The sequence below is a fragment of the Rhinatrema bivittatum genome, chromosome 2, assembly GCF_901001135.1.
Source record: "Rhinatrema bivittatum chromosome 2, aRhiBiv1.1, whole genome shotgun sequence".
NCBI lineage: Eukaryota > Metazoa > Chordata > Amphibia > Gymnophiona > Rhinatrematidae > Rhinatrema > Rhinatrema bivittatum.
This window is the reverse complement of record NC_042616.1, coordinates 243,076,926-243,098,422: the sequence shown is the minus strand read 5'-3', so window position 1 is coordinate 243,098,422 and position 21,497 is coordinate 243,076,926. Positions and strand designations below refer to the sequence as shown.

The window sequence follows — 21,497 nt, the reverse complement described above, 5'->3', positions numbered from 1 at the left end:
GAGAAGCAGCAGGACCACGTGGTGAGTGATACTGCTCCCACCCCCAACCCAGCCGGTCTAGCCCAGCACTGTTTTCAGGCCCTTAAATTGCAGACGCTTACCGGGGCGTCGCGCACCGGGTGTCGCATGCCCGAAGGAGCGCGACCTAAGGGGCCTGCCCCTTAGTGCGCCCCTTTGTGAGGATTCAGACGAAAGGCCCTCCTTTCGCTACACTACCCCACCACAGCAGTGCTACACGCAACTCGCAACCAACATACTTGTACTCCTCCCGCCTCGGCCTGCATTTGTCCAACTTACATCCTTCTACTTCCAGCACTCATCCAGTTCTCTTCCAGATCCTGATTTCATCCATCTTCCAGCATTCATCCAGCTCTCATCCACATCCTGATTTCATCCATCTTCCAGCATTCATCCAGCTCTCATCCACATCCTGATTTCATCCATCTTCCAGCACTCATCCAGATCCTGATTTCATCCATCTACTTCCAGCACTCATCCAGCTCTCATCCATTTAGGTCCAGATCTCATCCAGATCCTGATTTCATCCATCTTCTAGCACTCATCCAGCTCTCATCCAGATTCTGATTTCATCCATCTACTTCCAGCACTCATCCAGCTCTCATCCATTTAGGTCCAGCTCTCATCCAGATCCTGATTTCATCCATCTTCCAGCACTCATCCAGCTCTCATCCAGATCCTGATTTCATCTATCTACTTCCAGCACTCATCCAGCTCTCATCCATTTAAGTCCAGCTCTCATCCAGATCCTGATTTCATCCTGAAAACGCAGTCGCTCCGCTCCTCAGTCCGAGCATGAAGCTCCCCCACTGCGACCCGATCAGCCCTATCAGAGGGCGGCTTCAGTGCAGCCAATCGGGGAGAAGCCGGCGGGGATTTAAATTCTGCTCTTCTCAGGCGTCACGCGACAAAAGGGCCTGCCCCTTTGTGCGCCCCTTCGTGTGGCCCCTGAGGACAGGCCCCATCACTAACACGACCGACTTCACCTCCTTATCCTTTGCTTCCCTACGATCAAGTCTCTTCCTGGATTCAACACACACCTATTCCAACCTCACCCAGCTCTTCACGTAGATTCTGCCATAGGCTCACCGTTCAGTGCTTCCGTTTGCTACTTCCTCACCTCAACTCCACCGAACGCAGCCACTAACCCTAACTGGCTCAATTGGCCCATTTACCCACTAAACTCAATATACCTTCTAGGGTCTTCCCCAGACCGCCACCACTTCACCCCTCTCAATCTTACCAACAACATCTTCACCTCAGCTTGACTACAGTTTCACCTTCCCCCCCTCTCCAGCTCAAACATTAAGAATGCATCCAGCCTTCCCAATCCCAATTCTACAGCACTGCCTATCACAGAGAAGAATTCCAACCAGACAAGCACAACACCGTAACTTAAAACCCCTTACACCTATCCTGATTGCACAGATTACTCAGCTCCTAGGCCTCACCCTATTCACCTTATCTCTATTCAACGCACAATCCCTAACCAAGAAATCTCTAATCTTCAATGACTATCTCACGGATGCTAAGCCGGATATTTGCGCAATAACTGAAACTTGGCTGAAACCTTCAGATACCCCAATAATAAACCAGCTACCGACGCTAACCTATGACATTTTCTCCCTTCCCAGACAGAAAAAGAGGGGAGGTGGAATTCTCCTAGCAACCAAAAAAGACCTTAGATTCTCTCAACATCCTGTCCACTCGGATACCAAACTTGAAATCGGCTTTTTCACATCACACCAACTACAAATTCTACTCGTCTATGCCCCCCCCGGGCCTCCTAGAAACTGATGCCTCCCCTATTGTTGAAATAACTACATCACTCCTCAACCTGGACGCCCCAGCAATAATCTTAGGAGACTTCAATCTGCACATGGACAACCCTTCACTCTCTACCAGCTGTCAAACCCTTCTCTTAGCTCTCTCAGCAATGGGATTCACACAAATAGTCAACAAACCTACACATAAAGCTGGTCATACTCTGGACCTGATCTTTGTCAACAAAGGCATAAAGTCGACATCCCTACTGAAGAGTAAGAAGGTACCCTGGTCAGATCACTCCCTGATCTCAACTTCCTTCTCGCTGGAACAAACCATCGCCCCTCACATACCCTCACCTTCCTTTCCTTACAGGAGATCATGCTCCTCTGAAGACCTCAACAATCACTTGGTTCCACACCTTCCTTCCATAGACCTCACCGACCCTAACACTGCTCTCCATTCTTGGAATGTCATCACAGAATCCATAGCTAGCAAGCTCTGTCCGCTAGCAATAAAAAAATCCCACTCAAATGCCTCTAAAAGACAACCCTGGTTCACTAACGACCTGAGAAGGCTTAAACAAAGTTTAAGACAGAAAGAAGCCAAGTGGCATAAAACACCATGCGCTAGCACGCTATCCGCCTACAAATTTACGCTTCACCTGTACAAGACCTCCACTTCCAAATCAAAAAGGGATTTTTATGCGTCTAAAATTTATAACCTGGTCTTTGACACTAAAGCCCTATTTGCCCAAGTATCTAGCCTCACTCAGGTCGCCCCCCCCCCCCCCCCGAATTTCCCAGCAACCAAGCACAATCCAAAACTGAAGAACTCGCATCATTTTTCCAAAACAAAATCATCAGTCTTCTTACCCAACTACCCTCCAAGATCGCCTCCCTACCATCAGCTCTGCATCCTCCCATCAAAAATATTCACCTCGAAGCTTTCAAACTCATTTCCTCCTCTGAGATTCAAGTTGTTCTAAGAAGAATGAAACCCTCCTCTCACCTGGCGGACCATATCCCCACCAAACTTCTTCTCACAATCCCAGACTCTATCTCCAAAACACTGGCGGACATTATTAACTGTTCTCTCTCCCATGGTTCCTTCCCAGACGACCTCAAACTGGCGTCACTCAAACTACTCCTTAAAAAACCAAATTTGGACCCAAAAGATCCTAACAACTTCCGCCCAATAGCCAATCTCCCCTTCAATGCTAAGATTATGTAAAGGCTTGTGAACTCCCAACTATCGGACTACATTGAAGATAATAAACTTCTATCCGCCTCGCAATATGGATTCCGTAAAAATCTAGGCACGGAATCCCTCCTTACTTCCATAACAGACTTCCTCATCCTGGGTCTCGAAAAAGGTCAATCTTTTCTGCTGGTCCTTCTGGACCTTTCGACAGCCTTTGATACAGTCAACCACTCCTTCCTCATCAACCAGTTAACTGCCATAGGAGTTTCCGGCTCTGCTCTATCTTGGTTCAAATCATTTCTCAGCAACAGAGGCTACAAGGTCAAAATCCAGAACAAAGAATCTTCACGCCATGACTCATCCGTAGGAGTCCCACAAGGCTCCTATCTATCCCCGACACTCTAACATCTACCTTCTACCACTTTGCCAACTCCTCACCAACCTCAACCTAAAACACTTTCTCTACGCAGACGATATCCAGATCCTGATCCCCATCAAAGGCTCATACTTGAAAATCCTCGACTACTGGGAATCCTGTCACCAAGAAATCAAACGTCTCCTCAATAGCCTAAATCTAGTACTAAACTCCTCCAAGACCGAAATACTACTCATATTTCCAGAGAACAACAATCTCACCGCTTCTCATCCAACCAACCCACCAACCACACAAGTGAGAGATTTAGGAGTGATAATTGACAACAGGCTGAACTTCAAAGCCTCCATCAACAGAACGACCAAAGACTGCTTCCACAAACTCCAAGTTTTAAAAAGGATAAGACCTCTCTTCCACCCCCAAGATTTCAGAACAATCCTCCAACGCTATCCTACTTGGTCTCCCTTCCTCCTACACCAAACCGCTCCAAATGGTACAAAACACAGCAGCCCGTTTACTAACAAACACCAGGAAAAGAGACCATATATCCCCAATTCTAAAAGACCTTCATTGGTTACCAATTCACTTCAGAATCATCTACAAATCCATATCCTTGATATACAAAATCATCCATCAACACACCACAATTGACCTACAATTTCCCCTCCGCTTACACAACTCCACAAGACCTACCAGAGATGCATTCAGAGGATCCCTCCATGTACCCCCTACTAAAACCACTAGTCACATTACCTTAACAGATCAAGCCCTCTCCACAGCTGGCCCACTGTTATGGAACTCCATCCCTCCTGATCTCAGACAGGAGCCTTGCCTCCTAACCTTTAGAAAAAGGCTCAAGACTTGGCAGTTTATGCAAGCTTTCCCGGACTTAAATTAATGCACCTCGCCATCAACATATCCAACACAGCAGCTGTACCTCTTCTCCTTGTATATAATTTAGTCTCTGCTAAACTATCTTTATTTCCTCTGATCCCAGTTCAATAGTCCTTGTTAATTGTAACTGCTTTCTTCGACACGTTATTTCTGTTTTTGATGTATTTATTGCACCCCTGTTTATTTATAAACCAGCATGATGTGATCATTTCATGAATGCCGGTATATAAAAACCTTAAATAAAATAATAAATAAATAAATAAATAATTAAATTCGTTTGAGTGAGTAGAGGATTAATGGCTGTTAAGTAGGTTTCCCAAAGCTGGAGTGATTTGGATATGGATTCAGTGATGGGTATTAGAATTTGCACGTTATCTGCAAGGTTGAAGTGTGTGAGTCCTAGGTTAGTTAAAAGTTTGCATATGGGCAACATATATATATTATATATATTGAAAAGTGTGGATGATAGTGAGGAACCTTGGGGTATGCCTTGCGTTAGTTTAATGAGTTCAGATTTGCTATTGCCTATTTTAACCTTATAATATCTATTTTCTAGATATGATTTGAACCATTGTAGTGCACTACCTGATAAGCCTATTTCGACCCTGTCTATTAGAATTTTGTGACTGATAGTGTCAAATGCTGCAGAGATGTCCAGCATTGCTAGAATATAGGATTGGCCATTGTCTATTCCTCTGAGAACTGTGTCGGTGAGGGAGATTAATAGGGTTTCGGTGATAAAAAAAAACAAACTTGTGAAATCCGAATTGAGACAGGTATAGAATGTTGTGTATTTCTAAGTGTTCAGTTAATTGGTGGTTTACGACTTTTTCAAGAAGTTTGGCTAAGAAAGGGAGGATGGATATTGGCCTGATGTTGGCTGGCTCAGAGGGGTTTAAATGGGTTGGATCATGGCTCCTTTTATTGCGACTGGGACATTTCCCTGTGCTAGGGATGTATTAATGATATCAGATAGGGGTTTGGCTAGTATATTAGGTATGGATTTTAGGGACTTTATCAGGATTGCATCTGCTGAGTGAGTTGCAGGATTTATCTTTTTTATGATAGTCTCTATTTCTGAGGAGGAAGTACTCTCAAAAGTATCCAGGATGGCGTCTGGATTTTTCGGAAGGGTAATATTGTTTGTGTTGGTCGAGGGAAAATTTGCCATTAGGTTAGTGATTTTATCTTTGAAGAAGCGAGCAAGATAGTTACATTTTTGAGTCTTTATCAGATATTACTGAGGGAGATATCTTTGATAGGTCAGCTACATAGGAGAAAAGGGCTTTTGCGTTGAATTGAAAATCGTATATTTTCTGTGAGTAAAAATCACATTTTGTTTTCAGAATTGTTGTTCTATAAATGTGTAGTGTGGTTCTGTAGGTGGTTAGTAGATTGAGGGAGCAATGTGTTTTTGTTTTTATGAGAAGGATTTAATTCATTGGTCATTAAAGGGCAGTATTTGTTGGCTATGTTGTTTGTAATGGTGTTCCATGTTGAAAGGGCAGACTCTGTGCTAGTTAGATTTAAGTTGTTTAGTGCATCTGGGAGTGTTTCAATCAAGTCTTCTATCTTACATGCTTTTCTGAATTGGATTGTGGCATTGTGTTTAGGGGGTGAATTGTCTATTTTCTTTATGGAGACATTTTCTTTTATCGGAGTGTGATCGGACCATGGGACAGGTATACAAGAGGGGGGTTCAGAGTTTTGTATGTATGTGTTTATGAAAATTAGATCTAAGAAGTGTCCAGCTTTGTGCGTGGGGCAGTCTATGATTTGTTTAAAACCCATGGCATTTAGCATGGTCAGGAGAGCTTCACAGTTAGGGGTTAGAGGAAAGGTGTCTACGTGTAAAATAAAGTCGCCCAGGATAATGGCTGGGATGTCCATGTCAACAATTTCAGTAATAAATTGAATTAGGAGAGGAGGGGAGGCATTGTGTTCGAGAAGTCCTAGAGGGGTGTATACCAAACAGACTTGTAGTTGGTTGTATTTAAAGAAACCTATTTCAAATTGAGGTGCTGTGTGAATGGTCTGAAGCAAAAGTCCATATTCTTTCTTTGCGGCTAAAAGAAAACCACCTCCTCTTCTGTTGTTCCTGGGAATGGAGATGATGTCGTAGAGGTGGGTTGGTAGCTGGTTAATTAGAACTATGTCTGTCTTTTTGAACTATGTTTTGGTGATGGCGCATATATCAGGTTTGTGGTCTAAGTAAAATGTCGTTTAGGATCAGGGTCTTTTTTTTTTTTTTTTTTTTACTAGTGATTGGGCATTGAATATTAATGAGAAGACAGAGACCAAGCAACTGGGTTACAGGGGATATCATAATTGGGATTAATGATCTTGGCTGCAAGGCAAGTCTCCTATTAAAAGGATTTTTAAAGCAATGGAGTTGGCTTCTGATCTTAGGTATAGGATTTCTTTCCATGCTTGATTATAACTCACGGTTGTTGGATCTAGAAGACTGGATGCTTAGGCAGTGCAATACGAAGGGGTACACTGCGAGACAGGCTTTGGTTCTCCGGCGAGCTTTTGTACCCTCTTGATGCGTGGACGACATTGCATGGGGCGGGGTCAGCCAATGAGGGGGGAAAGGCGCAGTCTAGTCTGCATTTAAATTTGCTCACATTCCATGCCGAAATAATAGGCATAAGGAGTAACACCTTCCAAATGAGAAACGTTAGGTTAGGTTAAAAAGGAGGTTCCATGAGCTGGGCCATGATGAGATCCCACAGCACTGGTGGTTTACTGACTGGAGGATCAGCATGCAACAATCCCTTCATGAACTTTGACATTAAAGTGTGGCGTGAGATAGCAGCACCATCCATCTAATCAGAGATAAGCAGCAATGGTAGTGAGGTGCACCTTGACTGAAGATTGTCAAGATTCTCGGCTCGTGGCTCGGCCCTGCGAGCCGCTGCACTAACTCCCTGCCAGAGGCTTCGAAGCTGCTCTAAAATAATGCTATGTTCCTGCTTCTCCCTGCAGTCCCCCTAGGGGCATGGCGCCTCTTAAAAGGGCCCATGGTGGGAAATGCCCCATGGCTACAATCCAAAGACATACATACAGTAAATAATTTGGTTATTAGACAATCTTCACCCATCACAGATAATTGATACAATAAAATACTATTACTTATCACAAACACAAATATTCACACGATATACACTGCAGTTTATTTAATATTAATACAAAAACAGTGTGTAGCTCAAAGTTTATGGTTTCTTACTCCATAAAAGCAAGGCAGACCATATCATAAAGCCATTGATACAAGCAAGCAATGATCACCATAAAGAGCGGGTATAAAGCAAGACGAAAGAAAAAATGAAAGTACTGAAATTTTACACTACTTACTCCAGTACCTATTGCACCAGGTCTCCTGTGGGTTTTAGTCTGTCCATGAGAGGCAGGCTGCCCTTTAAATCCCCATCTTTTCATAACTCCCTGAAAACCTTTACCGATCCTGGAAGGGAAATAAAGGCAATTTTAGCCTATTATATAATTATCAAACAATCCCCTCACCTTCAAACTAACCACTGTTTCTCACTGAAAACAAAAGCTCAGTGATCGTTTCCATGTGTCTCAGACTGAGTTTGAACCTCGAAGCATTTAGCCAGAAAAACTGCCACCAGGCAGGGTTACTAACAGAATTAACAGTTCTTGCTGTACCTCCTCCACATCTAAATTAAGATCACAATTAAGTACTAGTATCTTATTAGCCAATAAAAAAGTTTAACCATTTTTAAAATAGCACTTAGGTACTTTTGTTATTGATATATATATATATATATATATATAATATAATAAGTATATTTTGAAGGCAAAGATCAGCATAACCAACCAAAAGGCCTTTAGTTCCAAAGTATTAAAAACTCATTCCACTGAAACTAAGAATGTATAAATATCTTAGGAATTTGTGCTCAAACAAAATTTTCACATAAAAATACATCTGCAGAAGGGGGGTGGAGGAAGAGCTAGTAAAAATAGAAATATTAAACAATGGGAAAAAGGGTATTGCCACAAAATAATTAAACCACATATTACTCTGATGGTCAAAATGACTGGCCCCCTGCATAGACAAAAACAACATGGATTTAGCAAAGGGAAATTCTGCCTTACAAATCTGTTACATTTTTTTTGAAGGGGTTAACAAACATGTTGACAAAGGTGAATTGGCTGATATAGTGTTTGACAAAGTCCCTCATGAAAGACTCATCAGGAAATTAAAAAAATCCCAGAAGAGGCAATTTCCTTTTGTAAACTGGTAACTGGTTAAAGGATAGGAAACTAAAAGTAGGAATGAATGGTTAACTAGTGGAGCAACCAGGGATCTCTACTGAAATTGATGCTTTTTAATATATTTATAAATAATCTGGAAAAGGGAGTGAAGTGATCAAATTTGCAGATGACACCAAATTATTCAAAGTTGTAATATCACGAACAGATTGTGAAACGCTGCAAGAAGACCTTGCAAAACTAAGGGATTGGGTGTCTAAATGGCAGATGGCATTTAATGTGGACAAGTACAAAGTTATGCATATAGAGAAGAATCATCCACACTATAGTCCTGGGGGAATTTTGCACTACTGTGGAGCGCAGAATTCCCCCCGCGCAGAATTGCCAAACTCTGCGCAGAAAATGGCAGAGGAGGCTGCGGTGCACCACTCACGGTGAAGATGAAGGCCCCGGCGTGCCGTGGGATGCGCTCTGCTCGCGGCGATGATGAAGGCCTCAGTGAAAGTGAATGTGTGTAGAGAGGGATATGTGTGAGAGAGGGGAAGGGGGTGTGAGAGAGAGCAGGGAGTTGAGCAGGAGGGTGTGAGAGAGCAGGGGTGTGTGAGAGAGACCAGGGAGGGTAAGCAGGGGGGATGTGAGAGAACAGGGGGTGTGAAGAAAGAGCAGGGGTGTGTGTGTGTGTGTGCTTGAGTGTGGGTGCCAGAGAGAGGAAGCCTATATGAGAAGCTTGATAAGGAGTGTGTGAGCGATTGGAAGCTGGTGTGTATGAAAAAGGGATCATGTGCATGTGAGGGTGCTAGTCTGTGTGGAGGGATTGTGTATGTGTGAGAGAGAACCATAGGTAGCCTGTTTGAGGGTGTATGCTTGAGAGAGAAAGGGAGCTTGTGTGGGTGTATATGCAAGAGAGAGAGAGTGACCCTGTATGAGGGGATGTGTGTGTGTGCGAGAGAATGAGGGAGCCTATATGAGAGTGTGTGTATGTGCACTAGAGAAAGGGAGGGACAGAGGAAGCTTGTGTGAGGGGCAGTACTGAGAACGGGGTCAAACTCTGGGAGTGGCGATAGAGTGAAAGGGGTTGAGCCTAGAGATGGAGGGGAGAGATGCTGGCTGGTGGAGGAGTTGGGGCCTGAGATGACACAGTGGCCAGGGAAGTAGGGAGAGCGAATGGAAGGGACACACAGTGAATTTCTAGGCAAATTCTGCTCAAAATATTTAAAATTCTGCATCTTTAAGTAATACATTTTTTCTGTATTAATTTAAAATGTATTTACTTAAAGACTGTCATGTAAACTGTGTTATTTTGACCAATATTAAGTTTGAAGAATTTTGCAGAATTTTATGTTTTTATGCACAGAATTCCCCCAGGAGTAACACTATTGGTACACTTTGCTGAGCTCCATGTAAGGGATCTTGGGAAGCATTGTGGACAATACTTTGAAATCCTTGGCCAAATACAATGTTTCATTTATTAACTGTTTATTAATTTATTAATTGTTTAATTTAATTGTTATCTTGTTACAATGTAAAATAGGGCAGTTCTCGCCCTATTCAAGCTGTTATCTGGAAACCGATGTGATATCTTGATCGAACGTCGGCATACAAAATAAATAAATAAATAAATAAAAGGCACACATAAAAAAATCAAATAGAATGTTTGAAAGGAATGGAAAATAAAACAGAGAATATCATAATGCAGGTGTGGCCAACTTCAATCCTCAAGAGCCAGATGGGTTTGGTTTTCAATAAATATGTATGAATTAGATTTGCATACACTATATTCACCACATGCAAATATATCTCATGCAAATTCATTAGGGATATCTTGAAATATAGGCTTGTTTGTGACTCGAGGACCAGAGTTGGCCACCCCTGTCATAATGTCTCTGTATCAATCCATGGTGTGACCCCACATTGAATACTGTATACAGGTCTGGCAGCCCATCTCAAAAAGATGTAGTAGAACTAGAAAAAGGTGACAAGAGTGATAAAGTGGATGGAAGGGATCCCCTATGATGAAAAGCTAAACAGGTTAGGGCTCTTCAGCCTGGAGAAGAGGTGGCTGAAAAGAGATATGATAGAGGTCTATACAATGAGTAGGATGAAATGGGTGAACAGGGAACGGTTATTTACCCTTGCAAGCACTACTAGGACTAGGGAACATGCCATGAAGTTAATAAGTAGCACATTTAAAACAAATTGAAGTAGTATTTTTTCACTAAGGGCACAATTAAACTGTGAAGTTTGTCATCAGAGGATATGATGAAAGAAGTTAACACAGCTGCGTTCCTGAAGGAAAACTCCATAAACCATTATTAGACATATAGACTTGGGAAAGCCAATGTTTATCCCTGGTTATGAGTAAGAAGGGTTGGATCTATTCTTTGGGATCTTGCTGGGTACTTCTGACTTTGATAGGACACTGTTAGAGATACGATACTGAGCTTGATGGACCTTTGGTTTGACCCAGTATGGCATTTCTTATGTTTTACTATGAAATATTCTATCAAGCCGGTCACACCCGTGACCTCATTAACTCCTTCTTTCAACACACAGAACCCACCTCATGCTCACGAGTCCCTTGGTCTGATCACTCCTTTCTAAAATCCTCACTCTCCTTAAACAGAACCCATACCCCTCCTTCCAACCACACCCCTGTCATTCAATACAGAAAATCATGCAACCAAGAATATCTTATCTCCATTCTCACCCAGTTTCATTTGTTTTGTTCCTTCTAAACTCCTTTTTTTTTTTTATCATAGATTTGATCCCGTTACGTACCCTGGATTTGTGATACTGTGCATTTTTAGTTTCTTGCTCTCTTGAAGAGCTTAGTATTTATTTGTAACCTTGATCCCAGTTACCTGTATCCCTTGTTTGATGTAATGCATTCACTTGCTTTTATCGTTTCACTGTAAACCGATGTGATATGTAATTTTGCACATGAATGTCGGTATATAAAAGTTCCAAATAAATAAATAAATAAGCTCTCAATAAATGGAGATTCAAGACATTAAATCATTCAAACTTTCAAAAAAAAAAAAAAAGAAGAAAAGAAAAAGGAAAGCGATCATAAAAAGAGAAAAAGGAAGAAAAATTACTCGTCTGAGTTTGTCTTGCAAAAAGGATGCCAACTGTTGAAGCCATAGAATATTTTGGAACACATACATTGAGCTGAGCATGCACATGAAGGCTGTTTAGTGCATGCAATAGCTTGTTATGAACTGAAGCTCTTGTATGCACTTCTAAATGGCTCCAATAAGATCTAGTGCATATGCACATGCAAATTAATAATGCCAGAAGCAAATTAAGATTTAGTAGTTGTGCAGTAAATAGCATGGTATATATACTCACTTCTATGCATTATTTAGTGCTCACTTGTTTAGGACTAAATTTAAAACCAACCTTGAACCAAGTGTTACAATTTTTAGCTCATACACCATGTACATAGGATTATTTATGGGTTAAAGATGGCGAAGATGTTGCTGTTACAACAAGAGGATTTATGGGAGATGAGCAGAAGAGAGAGAGAGAGAGAGAGAGAAGGCAGTGACAGAGGAGAGAACACATACCTTATCGCATCAAACACAATTCCACATTTATTTAGACAAGAGAAATGTATTTTCAAACAAAAGGTTAATAGATGGCAACTGGTGCATATTACACAATGTATAAAGCACACTCCCACAAATTTCTATTGAATGTCATGACTGTACAAAAACATGTTTCATTGTATGTGTTCTGTGCCCTGCAGGATCACAAATGGTAGAGTCTACAGGATGGATGTTGCAGCAGAGACATGGCAGCAGCAGTTGCGTGGTAAATCCTTCAAAGAAGGAATAGAGTACAAACTGTGAGTGGTAGTCAGAAGGCAGCCTTCTTCCAGCCAAAGCCTGGACGCCCCCTCCAGCCTTACTGCCACTGGTTCGTGGTCTTTAAAATGGCTGCTCCCATGCAGTGTGGATGGAGTGGTGCAGTGATCAGCTTCCTGAACTCTGCTGGCATATGTAGATGATCATTGCTGTGGTGAATCTGTCTTTCAGCAGCCTGAGCTTGAACAGTCATCTAGGCTTCTAGGGCTTCTCTGTGATCAATAATTCTCTTGATTTGAATCTGGAGCTTTTTTTTACATCTTTAAGGTCTTAATAGACTGTGTCTTTGTGCTAATGCTGTCCAATACTACATAATGCTTGTTGGAGTAGGATGTCAGATGACACTGCCCTCTTGAAATAGGCCTAGCAGATTCTTCCCTGGCATTAATCAGATAGATCTGCTAGAGCTGGGTGAGGTACCATTTGGTACCAATCCTTCTCCTTGCAGACTCTCCTGACCATATATTATGGGAAGATATGGCTTGGTCATCCATGGTGTGTACAGAGAAGCTGACAGGATGAAGCCTTCTCCTGCCTTACTGATCCCTAGGACTGGACAGTTATATCGGTTCACAGAAAATATAGAAGGCCTATAGAAATACAGGTGAAGCCCCAAGATGGAGAAATCCAAGGTCGATGGACCTGAATCCAAGGTGGTGCATGTGTAGTCATACTGGGACCCTGAGTTCTGCACCCAGCCAAATTTTGTGGTGGCATTCTTTTTTCTTGATAATTTAATGATGATAAATCAAAGGCACACCCAGAATTTATCCCTTGGTGTCTGATCTGCTTGTTTTTGGCCCAGTAGATTGGTTTGCAATGGCTCAGCACAGAGGACGTGCCCCTGAGATATCCTTGGGTGCAGTATAGGTTCTGAAATGACCCTCCTCTCTTGAGATGCTAAAGACACACTGAGTCTATGAAAGCAAACTTCCCCTCCCTCCTCTGCACCTGCTATTGTAAGGGATGCAGGATACTATGGCACTCTTCCTCAATTATCTAAGAGCAGCAAATACACATGTGAAAAAGTAAATTGACAGAAAAGTATATTTGTAAAGATGATGTTTTAATACATCAGTGAAACTGTTGTGCATAGAAGATTCACAGTCATGGGGTTAGGCTGATTGCAGCAGACTAAGTACATGTCAGCAAATAACCTAGAACATACTCGTGAGCATAATGCCAGTGATAACTAATGAACCAGGGCTCTAAGGAGGGAAACACAAGACTTGTGATCCTGAGTTAACAGTTGATACTAGTATTGTAGAAATAATTAACTACTTGTATGGGACAAAACACCCTATAAAAGAACCCTATGTACCTCTAAAACTAACCCCTACACTCTTGGAAGAAAGAGGAAAATATGGGGCAAAATCAGTAAGCATGTGCAGGAAAAAAAGGAATAGAGAACAAAGAGCTGGAAAAGATATAAAGGTACCCAGGTCAACAGTGAGGGCTTCAGAGAGACCCACTGATCAGAAGGCAAAGGGATCAGGTGGCCACCTCCATTTCAGTAGATGGTGAGAAGGTAAATAATTAGAACTAAAACTGTATTGCTTGAAACAGATTTGCATTTTCAGAAACTATTCTCTACCCCCTTCCTTACTATTTTGCAAGAATAGGTTTGAATTGTATTTATCTAAAACTGATTTTTCTGAATAAAGGTGGCATGTGCTCCCATGTGGTTATAAGAACCACATGTAGTTATAAGAACAAGTATTAAAATTACTGTACATACCAATTAAATTTCAACTTAAGTTATGTAATACTACTAATCTTAAAAACTACTTTGCTATAACAGATTCCAGTTCTTAACTTGATTGGACAGAAAGATTTTGCTACCTATACTCTAGGACGTACTTATCCCTCCATTTTACCATATTTGCTATTTTTTCTTCTATTTCCATCTTTGCATTCCTATTTTGCCAACTTCTCTTAGCTCTCCAAGACATTGTCGGCTGTCTTCCTCTTTCTGCGTTCTTTTGAATACTAACCTTTTTTCCTTACCTTTCAAGCTACTTCTTTAGAAAACTATTCTGACCTCTTTGTCCCCTTTCCTAACAAAAAATTAGTGGCTTTTATATCTCCTTTTCATTTGGCCCATTACTCTTCTGCTTTCCCTAGATTTTCCTAGCTGGTTAATGGTTCCTTGAGGTACTCCACCATTTTAACAAAGTTAGTTTTCCTGAAGTCTAGAAACCTCACCTTTGAATGAACTATCGCCTGTGCTCTAAGAACCACGCTACCTGGTGATCTCTGGATCCGAAATGATCATCCACTATAACATCAGAAACACTGATCCTATTGGTAAGCACCAGATCCAGAATCACCCCTCCCATGTGGGTTCCATTACCAGTTGACAGAACAGTTCTCCCAATAGAGAATCCAGGATCTCCCAACTTCTAGAAGACACCAATCAACATGTGCAGATTGAAATCACCTAGCAACAGCACTTCTTTCATAGCAATTTTGTGACTTTCCTCCATTAAATCCCTATCCATTTCTTCTGCCTGTGATAGAGCTCTGTATACTACACCATTATAAACAGATGTTTCATTACCTCTTTCCAGATTAACCCCTAGTGCCTCCTCCTTACCTCATAAGCACTGCAGTTCTGTTGCTTTAATACAGAAGAATTTAAAGATTGCAGATCAGGACCTGATTCTATGTTCAATATATTTTTATTGAGCGATTGTACACACAAATCACAATGCAACAAGAAAGAATAAAACCAATACAGGTACACCAGATATGCACATTAAATTGCCATGAAAACTGGAACACTCTTTTCAGGGATAACCCACCCAGTCCCTACTGGTCTCCCACCCCCTCCCCCCACCCTATTCAAACACCGCCCCCTTCCCCCAAACCCCCCACCAAAGACCAGAAACCCATGCAGATACCGTCCAGACAATTCCACTAAAGCACAGTTAATCATTCAGGGCCAAGCTGCGAGCCCTATGAGGCAAAGATTGCAAATATGGTTCCCACGTGTGCAAGAAAAGTTTCCGTCGCTTGGGTGAAGTCCGAGCATGAATCGCCTCCAACTGCATCAGTCTATGAAAGTGAATCCTCCACAACCAAAATGTCGGCAGGTCCGGGTCACACCAGTGCAGTAGAATGATCTTCTTCCCCACTAGACCCGCCTTTTGAAGCAATATCCGGGGGCTAGACTCCGCCACCAGGAAGCGAGTTACGCAATGCAGTAACCAGAGGTAAGGAGACATTGGTAACTGAACCCCAACCAGCCCTCCCAAATACAAAGCAATGCGCCGCCAATAGTTCACCATTGAGGGACATCCCCAGAAAACATGCGCCAGGACCTGATTCTATAATAACCTCATATTAGCATTAATGTCCTGCAAGTGCCAAGTCAGGAACAGAAATTTTGGACTTTTTTTTTTTTCTTTGCTCAATCCCAGCTACTCAGACAGGAACAAAATTCTAATTTTGTTATGGCTAACCATAGTACCTCTAATACAATGGTCCATAACCTATTCAGCAAACTCCTCCACTCAGATTGGTGAAGAGTAGGAGTTGCCACCAGCAGGTCTCCAGTCTGGCTCTCTCCTTCCAGATCCAACCAGTGCAACACCAATTGACACCTCTCAGACCTCACAGCAAAACACTCCCAAGACCGCTGCAGTTCCTCCAGACTGTGCTGCATATCCCTCCAGAATTACTATCATACAGTAAAATAGTAGATGAATATAGAAAAATCCAATCAGTCCACCAGTTACTCCTGTCCAATTGTCAGTGATAGCAAATGTTGCTTACCTGATGTAACAGGTGTTCTCACAGGACAGCAGGATGTTAGTCCTCACAAATGGGTGACATCGAGGATGGAGCCCTGTACGGAAAACTTTTCTGTCAAAGTTTCAACAAGCTTTGACTGACACTGGCACACTGGGTGCACTGAGCATGCCCAGCCTGCAATTTTCCCTGTGAGCCACAGGTGTCTCCCTCAGTCTCGTCTTATAGCTAAAAAGCGCAAGCGAAACTAAAATAAAAGTATACAGACCCAACTCCGCGGGGTGGCGGGCGGGTTTCGTGAGGACTAACATCCTGCTGTCCTGTGAGAACACCTGTTACATCAGGTAAGCAACATTTGCTTTCTCACAGAACAAGCAGGATGGTAGTCCTCACAAATGGGTGAGTACCGAGCTGAGGATGCCCGGGAATGCACCAGATACACCGCAGATGCGCAAAGGCGTAACGACTGAGGTGGAAATGGGAACGGAGGGCATCCGCAACACCATAATGGGTTCGTGGAAGGATGTTGGGTAGTGAATTGAAAAAAGTAAGAGTAGGCGGACTGGCCAAACATGGAGCATGCCGGCTAGTCAAATGTAAGCAATAATAGGCTGCGAAGGTATGGAGAGGACTCCAGGCTGCAACCTGATAAAAAAGTACAAGCAGCAGTAACCAAAGGGAAGCTGTTAAGGCTAAGACGGACACAACAGTATGTGGATACCCACAGTGTTGTAGTGAAATGTCTGCTTGTTGGTAGGAAAGGAAATATAGACCACTTAATCAGAAGGATTAGGTCTGTGTGGCCACTGGAAGTAGCAGCTTGACCCTTGCATGAAGGAAAGAGTCAAGTGGAATTCACATGGAATGCAGTGCAATGTAGATAGAATGTAAGCGCAGCATTACTGTCCAGGAATGTGGAAAACCCACTCTCTCCCTAGGGCGAGAGAGAGAGGTTAGGAAAAATTAATAGAGTATTTCCTGAGGAAAGGAGATACAACATCTACCTGAAAAGGATAGAAAGTTGAATGCGTAGAACTACTCAGTGGCAGAGGAACGGAGTCAGGTGAGTATGGAAAGAGTGCATAACTCACGGACCCTGCTGGCAGGAATGACATTAAGAGGGAAAGAAGTTCCCTTGCCAAACTGTGGAAGAGAGGAATGGAAAGGCTCAAACGTAGAATGTATGAGACTTATAAGGAGAATATATATGTTCATTCCGTGATTAGAGAAATAGAGGCGGCTTGATCAGTGGATAATCCATGGTAAGCCGACTCAGAGAGGATTACCGAAAACGGGAACCCAACTCCCAAAACGATACACCTCCTAAGAGAAAGGTGTATCTATGTGGAGGATGTCTGGAGAACAGAATCCGAGGGAGTAAGAAAAAATGGTGGAAAAGTAAAAGGGGTAATACCTCTTTTTTTTTTTTTTTTTTTAGCGTCAGGAGGTAAAGCCTGCCATATTAAACGGCAAGATTTATGTTTAGAAGGTTTTGTGACGCTACCAGAACCTAAGAACATCAGTAAGTCTATGATTTGGGACTGACTGGTGAGGGAATAAAAGGTTACTGATATGATGGATTGAGAAGTATGGGAAGCATACTGATCTCAGTCAGGGAGTGGGGAAAAGAATACTGAACCCCATCCCAGTTCAACATTAGAAGAATGCTGGCTACGAGAGGCAGCAGAAGAGATATATTGAAGAGGCCTTTGATGGAAGAAAAGGCATCTAAGGGAACGCATAGGAAACATGTGTAGGGAGCAGAACCTGTGCATCGTATGGAATGATGCAGACGCAGAGGAAAGTTTAGTTAAACTCAGCGTTAAAAGATTTGCCCTGTACACATGTAATTGAGACCATTCGAGAGGATAGAACCTACGTGGAGAAGGTCAGATAGAGCGTTCATTAAATCTCTTAGATATGTGGCCCAAGGACGCATGAAGTGAACAAGGGCCAAGGGTAGAGCTGCGCAGCTGTCTAGCAGAGCAGCTAAGAGGTTGTGCGTGCTTATGAGTTGGAAAGCACATTGTCCCTATGCTGTCTGTCTGTATGCACAAAGAATTGTTGCAAAAGCAGTATTGGAAGGCATAAGGGCATAACTCATGGGTGCAACGTCCAGGACGTTTATGAGAAACTATGCTGGAGTGCAATAGATGCATAATGGGTTGACAGCTTTCAGGAGAAACTTTATAACCCTAAGGAATTGCGAGCATGAGTCGAAGGAGACTAGGTCCTAGTTCGAACTGGGATAAGAATCAGGGACGAAAGCAATGAAACCACTTAGGTCCATTGAGTATAGAATGTCACTGAATATAACCCATAGCAGTTTTGAATTATGAGAAAAATGCATAGTGGGAAGAAACCCCATAGCCCAACCATGAAAAGTTGAAAGGCTGAGGTTATGGAAAATATGCGCAGGGACATATAACAATGTATCAGAATGTCTGTGCGCATGCTGGACAAGAGGGTCTTAAGACTGTGGTGTCCAGAAGTGTTACAGAAGGGATTTATGGCAGTGACAGTAATCCCAGTTAGTAAATGTATAGTGAGTCCTGAAAAAAGTGAGAGCTCCTTGCATGTACTGAAAGTGGTTAGCAGTAGTCTATGCAAGGAAAGTGAATGATGTTACACTCCGCAGAGAAAACAGCATTCACCAACAGTGATGCAAGAGACAGTTCACTTACCGAAGCTGGTGCCAGCGGCAGAGCTTGGGGTTGTAATGTTGACTCACCATAAAGCACATAGAAACATTAAAATAATGTACTTACTGCAGTATGGAGTGATGGTAAACAAAGATACCATTGTACCTGTGACGTCTAAAGAAAGTTGGATTTTCTTAGGTCCAGGATGTGCGGAGAGTAACTATTTTCTGTTAAAAGAAAGAATAGTGCAATTAAAACTCCCCAACCCCCCTCCCTTCTCCCCTCTGCACTTCGTAGCGCCTGGGGGAGTGTACCGGGACTTTGGTACAAGGTGGGGTGGCCGCTCTGATATCTGACCAGATGGGAGACCAGGAGGTGTCCCAATGGAGGATATCATGTAGGCTCCTGCAGGTGTGTGAGCGGTAAGTGGTACCCGCATTTCTGTATGCTGTACAAGGAGACACTGAGACCTGTGGCCAGGCCTCAAGGTGGACTTGTACATGGGGCAATGGTTGCTGAATCTCATGTTTAGCAGATCAGCCAATGCAGCTGGACCTTGGTTGGGAGGGAACCAAGAGTCAGAGCATTGGTCGGCACAGGGACTTGTTACTGACAAGAGAAGAAGCCCTGCTGCAATCCCAAGAAGATAGAGGGGTTCTCCTGATATTGTGGCTAACATAGCTAACATAGTGATATGTGACACTAATACAGTTCTAAAAGGCACATGACCCAGAACTTTTCGAACCACGGTCCGAATGGGAGAACACAACTCTATGGGAATGCCGCCGAAGCGGGTACTTACCATCCGACGTGGATCGCCGCAAGACGAGCCGGTGAAGATTGTTGACCCCGACGGTCTCCGGAGTCCTCGAGGGTAAGGCCGGGGACGTAAACGTCCATCTCGCTCTGAAACCCGGTATGGTGGCACAGGTACAGAGGAGACAGGCCAGGCGTGAGTGGCGTTTAGACTGCTAAGTGTAACAGATGGCCATAGTCCCACACCACTTGACGGTGGGGCACGCCAGGAACAGAGGAGCCCTAACGGAACTCATGTTCCCTTCCCTCGTCACAGCGGCTCGATGTGTCGTGACGCCAATGCAGAAGCTGTCGGACCTGGATCCGGAAGTTCTGGATCACCAAGGACTGCCAAAACTGTAGGAACAGTGCTGATGGCAGTGGTGATGTCGCTCTGCCCGAGCGTTGTCCAGCCTGGAGAAGGATGGCACCGATGTGCTGGATGGCGTCAGCGGCGGACGATCACGATGTCGGCGATGATGGGTGCCACGGTGCTCGGCCCGGTCTTTCCCCAGCGCCGAGATGGAAGCCCTCGTCGTCCTGGAAGGCGATCGATGACGAACTGTCAGCACGCCTGCTCTGCTCCTGACACAATGGAGTGTCTTAAGCTAATACGGGGCTTAAAAAAGAACCCAAAGCGTGGAGCAATGTGAGGAGGCGAGGGTATTATGTGGCGGTGCTATGTCGGTATTGACGATATTGAAGGCAACCTAAGGGGCTTCGAGGATATCATCAAAATGGGTATGAAAAATCGTCGATGACTGGCCAGGAGAATGATGACAGTGACGGGCACTGACAGCAGTAGCATAGGTATCTTTGAAACGATGTGGAATCGAATAATCGAAAAACATTGCCGTTATTGAAAAAGATACCGGCATCGACTGAGTCGAAGTCGAATCAATAGGGCGTCAAGGACACCGAAGGAAAACGGAGGTGTCGAGGGCATCAATGCATGGAGGCGGGCATTTATGCCGTTTGTGGCATGGCCACGGGCATCAACTATAGGGCCACAGACGTTGACGGTATCGATTTGGACAGACTCAGATTTCCAAGTGTCCATGGCATCGGTGCCCCAGACAAGTGTGTCGGTGGCATCGATATGGACACGTATGGAATCGATGGCATGGATCTCCCAGTCGATGAATTCCATCCCGGCATCAACGCCAGTCCTGGAATCGGCATGGGCATCGATGCCAGCCATAAGGCTGGCATTGGCATCAACGCCCATCCACGGAATCGAGCCGGCATGGATACCCACCGATGGGACCCACCTGGGCATCGAATTTCACCGATGGGAGCAGCCTGGCATCGACTGCCCTCGATGGATGCATTCTAACATAGATGCCCATGGATGAAACACCTGGGCATCGGTGTCCATCGATGCAAAAGGTCCCGGCACCGATGCCATCGACGGACGGCCATCCGGCACCAATGCCATCGACGGACAAGCCATCCGGCACCGATGTCCATCGATGGGGACCATCCGGCACCGATGTCCACCGATGGGGACCATCCGGCATCGATGCCCACCGACGAATCGATGTGGCACCGATGCCCACCGATGGAAAAGGGCTGGACATCGGTGGGGAGGATGGGGCATCGATGGCATCCCCAAAAGGGGGGGTGGCATCGATGAAGTGACCCTGGGATCGTTAAAAAGTGTCTCGGGCAGCGGTGGCGGCGACCCGAGTATGCATGGCAGTGACTAACAGCGTGTGCGTCAATGGCATGCATCCGGGTAGGGACGGCACCGAGGAAGCCCAAGGAAAAAAACAGTGCGTAGGAGGAAAAAGCCTGGTAGCACTGAAAAGCAAAAAACATGGATAAAGGCATCAGGGCACCGTGGGGGGAGGGGCGCTGATGACATATAAAAGCCCAGGGCGGTTTAGGAGGGTCCCGGTGTAGCGATAGGGTATCGACTGCGTGAGGGTACCAGGGAACGAAGGACTT

The 21,497-nt window shown here is 43.9% G+C and overlaps 1 protein-coding gene across 1 annotated transcript in view; it reads right to left on the bottom strand.

Moving 5' to 3' along the window:
• MRPL3 (mitochondrial ribosomal protein L3) overlaps positions 1 to 21,497 on the bottom strand; it is a 186,069-nt gene that overhangs the window by 46,309 nt on the left and 118,263 nt on the right. Inside the window, exon 7 of the mRNA XM_029589336.1 lies at positions 7,607 to 7,715. Coding sequence (XP_029445196.1) covers positions 7,607 to 7,715 — 109 coding nt within the window. The remainder of the gene's footprint in view (positions 1 to 7,606; positions 7,716 to 21,497) is intronic.